This window comes from Neofelis nebulosa, chromosome 5 (assembly GCF_028018385.1).
Source record: "Neofelis nebulosa isolate mNeoNeb1 chromosome 5, mNeoNeb1.pri, whole genome shotgun sequence".
In the NCBI taxonomy this organism is placed as follows: domain Eukaryota; kingdom Metazoa; phylum Chordata; class Mammalia; order Carnivora; family Felidae; genus Neofelis; species Neofelis nebulosa.
In genome coordinates this window covers 68,281,987-68,300,242 of record NC_080786.1, presented here as the reverse complement: position 1 = coordinate 68,300,242, position 18,256 = coordinate 68,281,987, and the positions used below count along the sequence as shown (strand labels likewise).

At 36.6% G+C, this 18,256-nt stretch overlaps 1 protein-coding gene across 9 annotated transcripts in view; it reads right to left on the bottom strand.

Moving 5' to 3' along the window:
• NAALADL2 (N-acetylated alpha-linked acidic dipeptidase like 2) overlaps nt 1–18,256 on the bottom strand; it is a 1,364,408-nt gene that overhangs the window by 204,493 nt on the left and 1,141,659 nt on the right. For all 9 annotated transcript variants that reach the window (XM_058730531.1, XM_058730530.1, XM_058730533.1 and 6 more), the window contains one exon: nt 10,249–10,395. In XM_058730531.1, the coding sequence (XP_058586514.1) occupies nt 10,249–10,395 (147 nt within the window). The remainder of the gene's footprint in view (nt 1–10,248; nt 10,396–18,256) is intronic.

Below are 18,256 nucleotides of genomic sequence, written 5' to 3'. Positions count from 1 at the left end.
GAGGACAGCTATATATAGAAGCATTGGGCTGGGAGCAGGAATAACTAAGTATGGACTTAATTTTTTGTTTGAGTCGCTGAATCTAAGTTTCTATTTCTTTTTACTACAGAGGAATAAATTAAGGTACTTGGGTTCAATGATCACTGTTGTTCTAAAAGTCAATGAATCTATGAGTATTTGGTTTTGTTTTGTTTTGTTTTGTTTTGTTTTTCAGTCAGTCCATCAGAAAAAACTCTGGGTGAGGCACATCTGTGGACTCACCATTCATATGACCATCTTCTCACTAAAGATGCCTCTGATCTTACCCTGACCACTTGGATTGCCCAAAATCACAACTGGTGGGAGTCTGCAACCAGTGACAGGCAATGGGGCTTCCATACCTAACCTGGACCTGTGGCCAGTACAGAAAAGAAGTGCCTTTCATTTAACCACAATATTTTGCCATGTCCTTATCTGATTTTATTATTTCTAACAACAGGTCTCAGCAATATTAATACGAAATTTCTTTTTAATTAAACTTTTATATATGTATACTTAAGTGAGAAATTAGAAATTGCCTCTGGGGGAGCCTGGGTGGCTCAGTGGGTTAAACATCCAACTTTGGCTCAGGTCATTATCTCACAGTTTGTGGGTTCAAGGCCACATCAGACTCTGCACTGATAGCTAGAGCCCAGAGCTTACTTTGGATTCTCTTTCTCTCTCACTCTGTCCCTCCCCTGCTTGTGCTCTCTCTCTCTCTCAAAAGTAAATAAAACATTTTAAAACTTTTCAAAATTAAACTAAAAGAAGAAATTGTCTCTAAACATGGAGTATGCATAACATTTTCTCTGATAACAATTATCAATGAATAAAAGTAAAGTGACAAAATACTAATTTAAAGAACTAAAAATGACCTTGTGCATAAACTTAGTTTATTTTTTTCCTACTTTTACCCACTTATCTGTACTACATAAACACTACACTATTTACACTTAAAACGTTCTTCACTAATAAAGAGAAAAATGGGTCAAAATAATTTCAACACTAAAGCTATTGACAAGAGACTGTAGAAATCAAAATACTGATAAATACTTTGCTCTCCTTCAGAATCCTCTCCATTCACTTAAAATCACAGGGAGAGAGCATCATGAAAGACAGAAGACAACTGTAGCTCTCTTGAAATTGATATAAACAACAGAACTTTCATGAGGAAGCAATAGTGATCCTTAAAAGCCAAGTGGCCTTGGCTTCGATCCATTTCTTTTTAACATTGATGAGACTTCAAAGGCCACTGTTGTGTCTTTCTTTGTAGTTTCTATAGAAACATTTGCTTAATAAAAAACAAAACTATAAGCTTCTGTCTGAAACACTATAAACTGTGAAACAGATGTTAAAAATCTACAATTTCAGATGCAAATAAAATTGTATGGAGTTGTGAAGGTTAGGGAATGGACAAGGAAATTCAACCATGGCCATAGTCATCATCCACAGCCTCATGAGCTCTAGATACGCTGTTTCCTTCTGGAGTTTATAGTTAGAGCATATGGGTACCAAAATTGCTATTAACATTTTTAATTATTCGTTTTAAAAATTCAGCTAAGTGACTCTAAATGGTTTCAGATGTCATAATCTCCAAAATGGTTTCAGATGTCATAATATTCCACTTGAAGAAATATGTCATTACCTTTGAAATTAGAAGAGACAAACTTATGCTTGTCCTCATATTCCAGAATTAACTTGGAAATAAAATTATAAACTATTTTTTTGGATGAGATTGTATACATTACCATAACAAAACCTTCATATCAGTTTTGTCATAATATATAAGTTATGGGCTTATTTTAAATTCAGTACAGAAATATTACCCACTTCTAGCTATTGCTTAACTTTAAGAATTGTCAAAGCTGAAGGGTGCCTGGGTGGCTCAGTTGGTTAGTGTCCAACTTCGGCTCAGGCCATGATCTTACAGCTCGTGGATTCGAGCCCCATATCAGGCTCTGTGATGACAGCTCAGAGCCTGCAGTCTGCTTCACAGTCTCTGTCTCCCTTGCTCTCTGCCCCTCCTCTGCTCATGCTCTGTTTCTCTCTCCTTCAAAAATAAATAAACATTAAAAAAAAAGAATTGTCAAATCTGAAATGTTTAGAACATTTGTATAGGAAAGGAGAAGAAATAAGAAATACCATGGTTTCACATTGCACTATGAATACAGTGCGAGGTGGAAAGCATGTTAGAACTAGTTCATTTAATGTAGAAAACCTTGAGAAACAGTTTAAGGCTAGGGGGAAAAGCCAAGATACCTGGTACTACAGTGCTGGTTTGAACCTTACTCTACCGCTTAGTAGATGTGTGATGTTAGCCAAGTTACTTGATCACTTTGTGCCTGGTTTCAACTTTGATGAAAGTAGTAGTACTAGTACCTTCCTCATAAGTACTAGTTATAAGTACACAAATTAATTTAAAGGAACTAACATGTTTAAAGGACTTAAAACAATGTCTACCACAAATGTTGTATGTGTTAAATATAATTTTCCTTGATATAACCTTCCCTCTATCACTTCACCGTATAGTATGAGCCATCTTAATCAATATGATTTGTCCCACTGATTGGCAGGTTAGTAATTTAGAAGCTAGTTCAATTAAATAATCAGTAAAAATACATCTGTAAAGTAATATATACTAATTTAGAGTATATGAGTGCATGCATGAGTGCATTTAGAGTATGAGTGAGTGCATGTTTATTGGCCAGTATTTTGATGAAAAAACAAGATATTTGCTCTAAACACTGACCTGTTGAATAAAGCTCTGTTGTTTCTCTCTTGTCCTAGAAGTTCTCTACATTTCAAGTTGCTTTTTATTTAAAGTGGAATTATTAGAGATGTTTGCGAAGGAAACTGAATGCAAAATGCATCTAGATTACTACAATTTCCCCAAATCTCTAAGAGTTGTTTGGTTTACCACATATCAGTTTTTTAGTAGCAATTCACCTTTCAGGGTGTTATCACTATAGGTTTCTTAGAAGTAATTTTTTTTTCATATTCATGATTCACAAGTTTATGTTGCAATTAAAATACCTTATTATTTATAACAAACACCAAGAGCATATATAGATCTGACAATACAGCTGACTCCAGACAACCATACCCATAACCTGAGAAAACACAAGTGTGCAAAAATTCAGAAAGGATCACTATGATGAGCTTCAAGGTGGCTTGGGGTATTGATCTTTGTGTTTTAAAGGAGTGGAATCGTCAATGAAGTCCACAAATTGATTAAGTGGAAGTCAGTTAAGAGAACTTCTACTGCCCTTTCTTCACTTGATTATTTATATGTCTGAGTCCTAACCTAGACTGTGACCTCTTTAAGAGAAAGAGAGCAGATTTTATTCATCTTTGTTTTTTTTTTTTTTAACGTTTATTTATTTTTGAGACAGAGAGAGACAGAGCATGAATGGGGGAGGGTCAGAGAGAGAGGGAGACACAGAATCTGAAACAGGCTCCAGGCTCTGAGCTGCCAGCACAGAGCCTGATGCGGGGCTCGAACCCATGGACCGCGAGATCATGACCTGAGCCGAAGTCGGATGCTCAACCAACTGAGCCACCCAGGCGCCCCGATTTTATTCATCTTTGAACTTCTAACATAGCACTGGATTACAGCAAATACTTAATAACTGCTGGTCAAATAAACTAATGAGTTCAAATTAACAAATATCTGAATAAATCACATGAAAGTCACCCTATGTTCTTAACTTAAATGATGCCAAACTTAAGACATAGTCTGTCATTGAACTCACCTGTAAGTAGTATGACAGAAATTATCGAAAACTTTACTATGAAACAAGTTTCCTCATAGCAGGGATGATCACAAGACAACCTCTGAAATAGCATTAGAGCTAAAACACAGTCCATATACAACATATTTTGATCTAATGGTGATAGGCATTTGGAATAAATGTTCTTACTTAGTATTCCAAGCAAGGACAACTGTTAGGGGAAATCTGTCCTCCTTGCAGCCATTTCTAAATATTAGGCAATTTGAAGTATGATCTTTTGAATTATCCATTTGAGTCTTAAGAGTTTCTTCATTCTTTGTTTTTTCAATATCTGTCTCATATTTCAATTTCTTGTGTTTACTCCTCAGGCTCCTGGAAACATATAGCCACTTTAATAGCACTCCCTCTGTGACAGGCATTTCATATACTGTACAATCAAAGCTTTTCAAGTCTGCTCTATAACTGTTGATTTGTTGATTGGGGTTTAACCTTCTCTTCTAAAGGAAGGCTTCTCAGAAGTGGAATTCTTTGTAGAGTCACAGTTTATGAGAGTGTTATATTCCCTTCTTCATGCTGTTTGTCAGGTGAATGGGATAGCAATACCCAAAGATGCCAGGAAAATACACATGCAGGTTTATATAGAATTACAGTTCAAATTCTTGAAAAAGAGAAATGTTGAACACCTTGTCAGATATAAATGGTGAAGTAGGCTAGTTTAACCAAGGCCATTTCCCCAGATGAGCATTTCTCCATGTGTGGTCAGAGACTCTCAAAGATCCCTGAGATCGACATTATTTTCATAATAATAATGACATTACATGCCTTCACACTCTCATTTTCTCTCTATATTCATAAGTGTACAGGTTACAAAAAGGTCATCAATATGGTTTCAGATACCACATTGAAACTAACCTTTAGAACACTAATCCCTGTCAAGTCCCAGTGTAGCATCAAAGAAAAACATGCCATTATGTGAAGAGACTATCAGACCAGATTTTCTTTATACGTTTCAACCAAAACAACATATAACAACAGATTAAATATAGAGACACATATGAGAATCCAGCTATCCCATATTAAGACACAATAAAGACATTTGCAAAAATGTAAAATAATGCCATTCTTCTAATTTATATTTTCTTGTCTTGGGAAATATAATTCTCTTTCTCAAAAATAATTTATATATTTAAAAAAATTAATGTTTATTATTGAGAGACAGAGAGAGGCAGAGCATGAGCAGGGGAGGGGCAGAGAGAGGAGGAGACACAGAATCCGAAGCAGGCTCCAAGCTCTGAGCTGTTAGCACAGAGCCCGACGTGGGGCTCGAACTCACAAACCGTGAGATCCTGACCTGAGCCGAAGTTTGACACTTAACCAATTGAGCCACCCAGGCGCCCCTCAACAATAATTTATATTAATTCATAACAAGTTTATTATTTATTTTTAAGTAAATATACATTTTCTCAGTTTTAATTCCTAATGTAGTAAACATTTACACACATTAGCCACATAAACCAGAGCTCTTTTCTTTAGAGTTTTCAATACTTTTAGAGGGTAAATGGGTTTTTAGAACAAAATGTTTATTTCATATTTCATATTCTGCCCTAAATGAATCAAGTCTGATCTGAATATAATACCATATGCTTTGATTGACACTGAAAGCACTTTTCCTAAAATAAATTATAAAGAAAAGTAATGAACTAGAGAGAACTCTAAAGCACCCCTTTGCATCCCCTTTCTCACTGGCATTTTGAAGTAGAAAGTAGAAAGGTAAAATCTCATTTCTGAGTGACATAAGTTTCATAGCGATGAAACAGATTCTATCAGATACTGCAAAACATCAGTACAACATATGCATAGCTACACACAACTATTTGGTTCCTTAAGTCAAGAGCTTTTTGAACTGGCATATAATCTGTTAATATAACAGTGTCAAAGACTAAGCTCCTAACAGAAAATGGAATGAAAGAATTATCACTAATCTAAGTAAAATAGATGATTCTTCTACTTAGTAGAATAAAACACGAAGAATCAAGATATAAACCATGAGTTACTTTGTTCCAGAATGTGTACATGTATATTGTAGTATTGTACCTGTATTTTATCTGAACGAATTATTTTTATGTAGTAAAGTTACCTTAATGTTAAAGTTCACACACACACACACACACACACACACACACACACACACACATACACACTCCTGCTGCTGTATATCAGTTTAAGAATCAAAATTGATATCAAAGCCATCTACCCTAAAAAGAATAAGAGTTTCAAAACACCTATGCTACTTGGCTTTCAGTTGCTGGGTTACTAAATGATATTGAAACAATTATGCAAAAAACTCTGCTATATAAAAGCTATAATACCTCTTTATCTCATTATCATTTAAATGTTAAATGCTCCATTATAGAGGTAAATTGGGTTTAAAATAGAATGTTTCAAGCAGAAGAGCAAAAAATATAAGGTTAAGCAGAGTGAGGAACCAGAGCTTCAATTTGTGGTAGAAAGCTTGCTAGGGCATGGATTGATCTTCTGATATACTAAGAAAGCCAGACCCTCTGACATGCCCTATGGAGAGTAAATATACTGATCTGGAACAAAAATTATGTGAAACAGCTGTTAAGTGACAGAAGAAATGTGCATCGGACCACCAGCCTGTCATAAATATTGCACTCTTAATCAGAAAGCATCTGTCTTTTCATTTCCTTTTCAGCAGTCTCTGCATTGTTTTTAATCTGTGCGGAATGCTTCTTCTAACAGGTGCAACAATGTTTACAAATTGAAAACCTTATTTAAATGAAACTTACAACTAGAGACATTTCAATTAACAGGGCAATATTTTATGAGAAGGAATAATTCTAGCATTTGGAAAATCCATACATTGCTTTGCATTTGTGAAATTTAATTATTGGAAAATTAGTCTATAGACCTCAAGAAAAACTAAAGATGAAATGTTCTTCCAGCAATCTATGCAATCTATAAGCACCCAGAGACACTACAGGGGAAAGGTACTGGTGGGAATATGGAAACATGAAATATTGGGGACTGATGTTATAAAATGTCATGTTACATCAAAAAAGAATTTTAGAATAATATCCCATGTGTCCATTAAAAGTGGTGTCTGTGGCACTACTTTGTTTTCCTATAGTTTTTTTTTTCCTATTATCATTATTAGCTTGTTAAAACAGACCATAATAGATCTATAATCAATCTGCTGGATTAAAAAATATGACAGAAATACTAAAGTTAGCATTATAATCACCCAAATAAAATTTAAAGATAATTTCTGCAAAAACAGGAGTATAATCATAAACTTAGGTCATTTAGAACACATACAATTTATAAAGCGAAAAGGACTGCAGAATTATCCACTTTGGCTCTTTCACTCAAAATGAGTGCAGTGATAACAAACTCAGTTCCTACAGGGGCTAGGAAGGTAATGTAGGCAACATAAGTCTGGTGAAACATGTGGCTTTTTAGGTTGATTGTTTCATTTCCCAATTTGTGATAGCAACAGGCATTAAAGAAATATTCTTCTTAACTGCACTCTGGGACAAACAACATGGCAGACTCCTTAATAAAGAACATGGGAAGCTAGTGAGTAATGCACAAGTTAGCCAATTGTTTTCATGGGAGAAGCAATTTTTTAGTAAAGCTCAGGGCAAACAAAACATATCTGTGAACTGGATTTTGCCCTTGCGCTTCCAATTTGCAGACTTCAGTGTAATAGCTGAGAATACAGGCTTACGTTAAACAGATCTAAAGTCAACTACTATCTTCGCTATTGATTAGTTTTATGACCTTGGATAAGCTACTTGATTTTAAGCTTCATTTCAGTCTCAGCAAAATAAGTGTTAATAATAAAAGCTGACTCATTAGGATATTATAAATATTAGGTAAGATGAGATAAAAATACTTAGCACATCAAATACTCAGTAAGTTGTAGATGTTATTTTATATATGATACGCATTATATATTACATGTAAAAATATACATACATTATATTTTTATATCTAATAGTAGATTCATGAAAAAGCTCTTATTTCCTCACCTGCTTTCATAATTGACATGGAATAAATATTCTTTATATCATGGATAAAGCCTGTCAATGTTTATGATTCCTGTCAGTGTATACAGATATTTATTATAGGTTAACACAGAAAGCAAATGTTATTATTTGTTCTTGTAAGAATTCACTACACAAAATTATCTCATCTGAAGCATTTATATTTTGCAAGGGACAAATCCATTAAAATTTTTTTCCACACTAAAGCATTATAAACAAAGTCATTTGTTAAAAAGCATAGGAGATTCTCTTTAATTGCTTTTTTAGAGACAAATATAATAAAAAATAATTTTGCTGATGGGAGTTAAACATTTGGGGTATCATTTGAAAAACTGATGAGCTTTTTCAAACTAAGCCAGTTCTAGTAGATAGACTTTAGCCACAGGAGTTTCACTGTGATAACAGTGCCTTCTTAGAACTTCACTGTGACCTGTTTCCAAATCTCTCTACTGACACCTCAGATTCTCTAACTGATCCTCATTAGATCCCATCGCTTCAGCCTTAGAAGTTTGTTTTACCTAATAATTAACAAACTCCCCCTTTCCACTAAATGTGTTCTTGTCTAAAAAGTACAGAAATTCTTCCACTAATAGGTTGAACCTACAGTTAGATAACCATACCTGTCACAATAGCTATGGTTGATGGAGAACTTATTATATGCTCAATATTAGCTAAGTCCTTTACATGCAATCTCGTTTAATCCTTACCAGGGCTCTATGAAGTAGATTCATTAAGTATACCAAGGTTCCTTATCTGTAATGTAAAATAATTCCGAAAGAGTTTAACTCATTTGTCCAGTAAGTTTCAGAGTCAAGAGTTAAGTATAGACCCATTCCTAAGGCTATCCTATTCTATCTGCCTAAATTCTTGGCTTAAAATTCAACCAGGATGAATTAGATATGTATGGAAAAAAAGCTATCATTCAACATGTTAATATGGCATGAGCTGGATGAGCTGAGATGGGAGGATGATGAAGAGATATTAAAAGATAGCAAGCAGGAGAGGTGCCTGGGTGGCTCAGTTAGTTAAGCACCCAACTTCAGTTCAGGTAATGATCTTACAGTTCATGAGTTTGAGCCCAAAATTGGGCTCTCTGCTGTCAGCACAGAGCCCACTTTGGATCCTCTGTCTCCCTCTCTCTTTCTGCCCCCCCATTTGGTCACGTGCACACACTCTCTCTCTCTCAAAAATAAACATTAACAAATATAAAAAATAGTAAGCAGGAAAATTAAAAATGAGTTAACGCCTTAATACATTGATTACATTTAAGTGTTTATAGTAGGCTTGGTAAAAGATAAGATACCTCTACACATGTATCCCATTTTTACCCAACAATAGCGGATGAAAATACAATTTAAAAAAAGATAAATTATAATAACTTTTCCATTATCCAATAATTCATCCCATTACAATAGGATTCACCCAGAGTTTTTCCCTCCGCGAATTTAAGTTGCTAGTGACCATTAGCTGTTTACAGAGGAACTAAGGGATGAATGTGGGAGATGAACTACAGAGAAACATACAGCTAAATATCCCTGAAGCTAGCAGAAATCAAGATATTATGTGTCTGAAGTTGAGCCTATAAAAATGCAATTCAAACACAACTTTTCAGGAGCATCTACAGTTGAAGAACAAAGCAGGCTTTACTCTATTTTTCAGCCACAGTTTTGTCAATTTAATAATCACCTCCAACAGGCCACCCCAGGTTTCAAATAGCTCCCAATAAAGCATGTACAACTTGTGAAAGGCAAAATATCTCAACAGGTTTGGTTTTGCAGAGAACAAGTTTCCTGTGACATAATTATGAGACAGATCAAAAGGTTTGAAGGCCAACAGATGGATGAACATAGACTTAGTTAAGATAAATCAGGCCTCTGTGATAATCTTGGGGAAAAAGCCTCCTATCCTCACAAAAAAGTAGTATCCTTTTGGGCACGCAAACTATTGACAAACTTTGCGCAGCTAATCCACAAGACTCACATTAATATACAGCACGTGAAACACATTTTCCCTTGGGCAAGGAGAGGAGAATCTATTGCACATGTCATCTGTTTCTGTGAATACTGAAGATTACAATTATGTTTTGATGTTAATCCAACTACTGCAAATTTCTTGTTGCGAAGCACACTGTGAAAATGTGAGTGACAGTATAAATCTTTTTAAATTGAATTCAACACTACTGAAAAGAGCTGATGTTTTCAAATACTGTTACAAAGCCACTGAACAACAAGAATAACTCTTTAAATGAAGCAGCTCCCTATAGTGACCTATTTGGTAAGAAAGCAAACAGCCAGGATAAAATCAAATTCTGCATATCTGCTATAAATATATATATATATATATATATATATATATATATATATATATATGTGTGTGTGTGTGTGTGTGTGTGTGTGTGTGTGTGTGTGTATTATTTTAGGAACAATCACCTCTAATGCTGTGATATCCTCATAGGCAAACTGCACGGTGGGAATTCCAAGATGGTTGATGAAATAATCAGCATCACCTTCTATCTGTACAGAACTGACATTGGTTTCTTGACACTTAGCTCTTCTGGAACAGTTGAAATTATTTTTCTGAAAAACATAAGTTGAATTGTTAGCATACATTGTGCTTCTAGGGATACCCCAAAATCAGTGCTACTCAAAATGTGGTCAATACATTGGCTGCATCAATGTCATCCAGGAACCTGCTGGAAATACAAATGCTTAGGCTCCCCCCTTGTCCTCCAGAATGGAAATGGGAACCTTTGAGGATGCAGCCCAGGAGCCTGCCTGGTAACACTTCCCTATGGTTCTGATGCTCACCAAACTGTGACTAGTGCTGGCTCAAATCAAACTCTGCTTGCTGTTGGTGCTTCAAAAATATTTTTATCATAGATTATTAAGAACTGTAATGACTCTTTAATTTGAAATATTTTAAAATGATGTTAGGCCCCTAAAAAGTTTAGACTTTTTTTTTTCAAGTTTTCCAATAAATTTAAAGGAAGGCTTTGTAGGTTATAATTCCATTCTTCTTAGAATGATTTTTGAAAACCACAGAAGAAATTTTCTCCATTTATTCTTTTTAAAAAATTATTTTATTTATTTATTTATTTTGAGAGAGAGAGAGAGAGAGAGAGAGAGAGAGAGAGAATGAGCAGGGAAGGGGCAAAGAGAGAGGAAGAGAGACAGAATCCCAAACAGGCTCCCTGCCACCAGCACAGAGCCCAGTGAGGCGCTTGGACCCGTGAATTGTGAGTTCATGACCTGAGCCAAAACCAAGAGTTGGATGCTCAACCAGCTGAGTCACCCAGGTGCCCCTCCATTTATTCTTAAAAGCATATTCCCTTAAGTCTCAAGTATGAAAATTTTATGGAAAAATGCCAATCTCCTCAGCAGTAATTATGAGAGAAGTGAAACAACAGCAATGAGGACACCACATCTAATGTCCAGTATAATGTATTCAATACATGTTTGTCATTGAATCAAGACATTGGCTCTTTGGGGTGCCTGGGTGGCTCAGCGGTTGAGCATCTGACTTCAGCTTAGGTCGTGATCTCACTGTTCATGGGTTCAAGCCCTGCATTGGGTTCTCTGTTGTCAGTGGGGAGCCTGCTTTGGATGTTCTGTCCCCCTCTCTCTCTGCCCCTCTGGTTTGTGCTTTCTCTCTCAAAATCAAATAAACATTAAAAAAAAAAAGACATTGACTCTTCAACCATACTCCCCCCCCGCCATGTTTCTTTGGTATGATATAATTTCAAAAATACTTTATGTATATAACTGAACTAAAATTTAGAAATGTGTAGTTTAATATTTAGAACATAAATTGTTACAACTTTTTTCAACTACAGGGCTAGATTTTCCAACATATAATAATGTTTCAAAACCTATCCAATTTTCTTTGAGAACCTAATAGAAAGATCTTTGCAACAAAGTTAAAATCACTTAAAATGGAAAGCCTGTGTGAGTGAGCATTTATAAACAAGACAAGCTTCCATTTTAATGTTATTTATAAATACCTTGAGTAATGAAAAAAAATCTAAAAATTTTTATAGTGAACCCCACCAAATTGTGTCTTTTGAAAGCCTGATTTTCTGAAAAGAGAGCTCATTCTCTTTCATTTCCTGATACACTCCCGGGGCAAAGATTCCTGAAAGTTTTAGATCAACTTGGGACAGTTTAGGTAGAGTTTTCATATTCCCAAAAAAGAGCGACCCTTAAGTACTGGATTATAAAAAGCAAAGGAACTACTTTATGTCATGTACAAATTCCAAGTATTTTTGACAGATTCAGCTTTTGAGAACTGGCACCTTTGAAGGTATTTGTTTAGTCAATGTTTTTGTTCCTAATCGAATTTTGAATGTCTTGGGCAGACAAGACAGTTACCAGTTTCCCATCACTGGTGTCTCACGCTCAGCCTGCTTCACTCATTCAAATTCACAGAATGGTGGCCACATGCATTTATATTTGTGAAACCTAGACTGTTACACTCTTATGTTTTGTTTTTTTTTTTAATTTTTTTTTCAACGTTTATTTATTTTTGAGACAGAGAGAGACAGAGCATGAACAGGGGAGGGGCAGAGACAGAGGGAGACACAGAATCTGAAACAGGCTGCAGGCTCTGAGCGGTCAGCACAGAGCCCGACGTGGGGCTCGAACTCACGGGCCAGCCTGACGCGGGGGTCGAACTCACAGGCCGTGAGATCATGACCTGAGCCAAAGTTCCAAAGTCGGACATTTAACCGACCAAGCCACCCAGGCACCCCAACACTCTTATGTTTTTAATAAGGACTTGATAGAATCTAGTCTTTTCCCAGCTGCTTAGCCAACAAAATTAAAAATAATTTTTACAAGGAGTCTCCTTTCCCTTTACTTACATGGTTCCCCTTATTTACATGTCTTTTTGGAACTTACATCCTACTCAACATCAGTGGAAACATAGGTTTGGCTTTAATTTATCTTTGCATGCTGAATTCTTAATATGCACTCCAAATATCAGCCACGCTGATATTTCCTTAGAAATCTGTGAGGAAATTTTCCCTAGAAATATTTTTTTTCTCAATAGAAGATTGTCATGGATCAAAACCCAACAATCCTAAATTCCATAATATGTGTCCCTGAAAAAATGAAATTAAAAAAAAAATAAATGTGAAATGTAAATGTAATATTTGATATTACTTTCATTCGTTTGCCCTACAAGTTTCACAAAGCACAGTTCTTGTTTTACATCAGCCTTTCACCAGCCCAGGACATTCTTTTTGAAGCCATTACAGATACTCAAGTCTCTCTGTTCTTGCCATGGCTAATCCCACTGCTTAGCTCATATTTTCATAGCATTCCATTTCTGTGATTCCTTCTAGCTACATCATCATTCATATGTTCTCTATTTTTCAGCCAACTCAAAAAGGCAACATCCAGCCTTCAGGATTACATCCCTTAAAATACTTCCACATTCTTTTCCCTACTCTGGCTTGCTTTACTTCATCCATTTATTAATAAATCTATCTTTTCCCTAAAGGTTTGTATTACCACCTCTGTCATTTATAAAAATTCCTTTTGTAAATCAATTAAGATGGCGACAGAATGAACATTATTTAGAATTTTTTTAAATGTTTTGTTTATTCTTGAGAGAGCAAGAGTGGGCGTGAGGCAGAGAGAAGGGGACAGAAGATCTGAAGTGGGGTCTGCGCTGACAGCAGTGAGCCCAATGTGGGGCTCAAACTCACAAACCATGAGATTGTGACTTGAGCCAGGGTTGGGTGCCCAACTCATTGAACCACCCAGGTGCCCCTATTTATAACTTTTTAAATTATGTTTTGAAGGTTGAGATCTACTAAACCACATTGATGGTGCTAAATGTCGACTTAGAGTACAGAACAGTAACATTGTTAGGCCCAAATGCCTGGAACCTACAGCTGGAAGTTCTTGGCTAATTGAGTCTCCTGTCGGGGTTAAGCACAAACGAAGGGTAAAAGATTCAAGAAAGCCAATCCAAAACTAAAGAATCAGCAACAACACAGTTCTCTGAGGAGTCTTCCTGGGATCTGTTCCTGACCTACTAAGCCCACAGTTTCCCTGCAAAGTTCTGGAGAGGACTTAATCTCACCAGCTCATACTATTTCTCCTCTCTTTGTTTCTCTGTCTCTCTCGCTCACTGCCTCCTCCTGTATTGCCTATTCTCCTGTGATTTAACCAGTGATGAGGGAAGGAAGCGCTGTACCCTCAAACCTGTTTATTTTGTTCTTTAGTGCTTTTGTTCGTAGCTACTTTCAGAGTAAAATAGGACAAAAAGAACCCAATTTTCAGACTGGATTTCCCCCCCCGCCCCCCCAAGTCATTTCATCTAGGGATTTCCCTTAAGGAGAACATTCCTGGCACAGAAACCCTGTTCTCGAAATCTTTGTGTTATTCATTACTTTAAATCTAGGCCAAATTCATAGACCTTCCGTGATCCTAAAACTGTATTCTACCCTAATGTAAGCTGTTTTCTCACACAACATTTTAGTGGATTGTGGTGGGTCTATACTGGGTAAGAAAGAGGTACTGATCTGCTCAACTCCTGTGAACACTAATATCTGAGGGTGATATTGAAAGAAATGTTAATTTCCTTCATTTTACTAGAAGTTCATCACCATGGGAGAGAGAAGGTTGGTAACAAATTTGTGCAGGTCAATTAATCTTTTAAATTTATTTACAAGGCTGAGTAAATTCAAATTAAGTATTTCATCCAAGGAGTTCAAAACGCTCCATACTTAATGTTTGATAACAAGCATTTTTATTACAGTTCATAAAATAAGCAAGTTCAGGCAATGACTGTGGTTGTGTCACTTGTTTAATTTCCTACCACAAGTCTATTGAAGACCTGAAATGAAATCACCATCTCAATCCTAAAAGGCGTGTGCTCTTTGCAAGCGTACTTTTAGGCTGAAAGGCAAAACCTTATAGTAAATGATCATGTAAGTGAAATATAAAGAAATTAAGCCGACATTTACCTTAATTGTATAGTGATACCAAGGCACATTGACAAGATTCTAAAGTATTTAAAAATCTGTTTAATAATTTGAACATTGTATTTCTCCCATACTCCGCTTTCCCCTGCACACATATATTCACTCTGCATTTGTAGGAAATCAAAGGTGATTACTTATTCAGATAGCAAGAAAAGTGTAACATTCAAAATAAAAGTACCACATTCTATATATTATAATAAAATTAAACCACTTTCTTTTCATTTCAGTATCATTTTGTAACTTCAGTTGTGTAGAAACAATTTATCTCCCTGGTTTTCCTGAATTTCACAGTTTCATAATGTTCTAGTTGTGATAATGATGCTATGGTATTTTAAAAAGTGATTTCTCAGTATAGGCACTGAGATGGTTAATTTTATGTGTCAATCTGATTGAGCCACTAGATACTCAGATATTTGGTCAAACATTATTCTGGGTGTATCTGTGAGGGTGTTTTCAGTAGATGAGATTTACATTTGAAATCTGTAGACTGTCTAAAGCAGATTGCTCTCCCTAAGGTGGGTGGGCCTTAATTCACTCAGTTTAAGGCTTGAATAGAACAAAAAGCAGACCTACCCCAGTAGTGAGGAACTTGGTGAGCTGCGACATAGGTGTGGAGGCCACTTTCAGGCAAACAGGCTTGAGCAATGGAATGTGGAAAGGGTCCACAGGACCACCTGGTTGAATATAGATGACCCATTTCAAAATATCCATAGTCCCTAACTAATCAATGGACTATTTATAACTAGGCACAGTTATAGGCACCAAAAGAGGGAATATTCCATACCTAGCCATACTGTTAGGGAAAAATCTGTTATATGATGGCCAACAGGATCAATAAGGAAATGTCAGTCCTGGCCTGAAGACTTCCCTTCCAGATTCTTGTTCCCACCCTGCTTGCCTCAGGTGCCAAATTACTACTGTTGGGAAAATAAGTAAAGTTCTGCACCATAAGATGGCTGATGGGACTAAAACAAGCTCTAGTTCCTAACTTAGAGACTCCTCTTCCGGGTTCTTCCTGCCCTGTTTGCTGTACCCACGAAAGCTGCCACAAATGCGGAAAATGATGCTATAAATCACCCTTCCCACCTGCATTCTGGAGCTCAGATCTCTGGAGAATGACCTCCTCTGAGTCCACCGGTGTAAAATAAAGCTCCTTCCTTCCAAGTTTCTTCTGCCAGGTGATCCAGACCAGTTTCTGTAATAATACCTCCTCACTTTCCCTCCTTAAAAGCAGCCCCCACCCACTGCCTTGGGGCAGACAGCCTCTGCTGTCCTGCTCTTGGCTCCCTTCCCAGTATTCAATAAACTTCTATCTCCTTTGTTCTGCATCTGGTGAATTCTTTCAGTGAGTTGAATTCATTCAGTGAATTCTTTTACCTCCTGCATCAAAAGCTTCCATCCCATTGCCATTCCACATTTAAGGGCCCCCATGCAATGGAGAGACACCCCATTTAGGCACAAAAGGAAAAGGGTCTTTTCCTTTCTTTAGACTCAACTGAAACACATCAGATCTTCTTGAGGGTCAAGCTTGCTGGTTTGGGGCTGGAACTCAGTCGGCTCTCTGGGTCTCTAGCTTGCCAACTGCAGATCTTAGAACTTCTCAGTCTTCATAATCCTGTGAGCCAATTCCTTGTAATAATTCTTTTTTGTATACTCTATTGGTTCTGTTTTTCTGGAGAACTGTGACTAATGTAGATCACCTTTCCATTTAAGAAATTTTCATCAGAACTAGTAAAAATTTAACTTTAATAGTGGTGATGATGATGTGCAGAACAAAGACAAAAGGAAATGTAGACAAAATTGTATTTCCTTATAACCTGCAGCCCATTGACAAATACTTAAGACATACAGAGTAGGACATTCCTCAGGGAACTCCTGTCTTATTTTTAATGCTTTGCTAGGGGGAAAAATAACAGCTTGACAATAGCCAGGCTTCCAGGATCCTATGAGTCTTCTTTAGCATAGGAAAATCTTTTTGGAAATTCCCCTTGTCTTTACCTCCCCCAACTCCCAATCCCAGTGCAGTTATTTCTGCCCAAGGGTCCTGTCCTCTTGCTATTAAAAAACAAAAACAAAAAAAACACCTTTTTGCACTGAAAACATCTCAAGAATTCTTTCTTGGTCATTGGCTCTGAACCCCAACACTTTATTAAATTTTTTTTTTTTTTTTAATTTTTTTTCAACGTTTATTTTATTTTTTGGGACAGAGAGAGACAGAGCATGAACGGGGGAGGGACAGAGAGAGAGGGAGACACAGAATTGGAAACAGGCTCCAGGCTCTGAGCCATCAGCCCAGAGCCTGACGCGGGGCTCGAACTCACGGACCGTGAGATCGTGACCTGGCTGAAGTCGGACGCTTAACCGACTGCGCCACCCAGGCGCCCCTGAACCCCAACACTTTAAACCACCTCAGTGAGCAGTGCTGGGTTTTTTGTTCCTTTGGTTAACTGGAGGTAGTTCATAAAATTGTGTTACATTTTTATTTTAGAACTGATAAACATGATTCCATGCAATGTGAACATGTAAATAGTGAAGGAATCACAGAGAAATCACCGCCTTTTGAAACTAGAGAGAACCAATAATATGAACGCCCACAGAAAGCACCAGGGTTATTCTTCTGAGGTCCACAGAAAGAGTTTAGGTGATCTATGAATTTGGTGGACCAAGGGAGGGGAAAAAGTAGCATCTTTATTTCCATTCATTTCTAACTGAAATTTAACAGTTCATTCAAATGTGAAGTAGGTCTTAAACCGGATATATTAACAGTACCTGACTTGCAATCAAATGAAACCAGTTACTATTTCAATTGTGAAAAACTCATTACTATTTGAAAAGATGGGGGTTTACAAAACATTTGCTTAAATTTTGGTGTTTAATGTGTTAATTTAAAAAAGCTTACATAAGAGCGCCTGGGTGGCTCAGTGGGTTAAGCATCCGACTTCGGCTCAGGTCATGATCTCGCGGTCTGTGGGTTCGAGCCCCGCATCGGGCTCTGTGCTGACAGCTCAGAGCCTGGAGCCTTTTTCAAATTCTGTGTCTCCCTCTTTGTCTGACCCTCCCCTGTTCATGCTCTCTCTCTCTGTCTCAAAAATAAATAAATGTTAAAAAATAAAAATAAATTTAAAAAAAAGCTTACCTATTAGTTAAATGCAAATTTGTGTGTTTTAATACTTAGATAACTGCAGTTTGACTTAGTTTCCTTTATAATCCTGTGTATTTTAATTTAAGCATTTTAAAACATGGTTTCTGAGAATGGGTCTGTATAGGATTGATCAGCCTATCAAAGTGGCCACAATGGGGAGCTCTCCTAGCAAAACAACTTCATTTAACAAATTAGAAAATTGAGGCTCCAAATCAACAGAATTAGAATTTGATTCCAGATCTTTTCACTCCATATGCAACACTGTTTCCTCTCTACCATGCTGATATACCTAGCATACAGACCA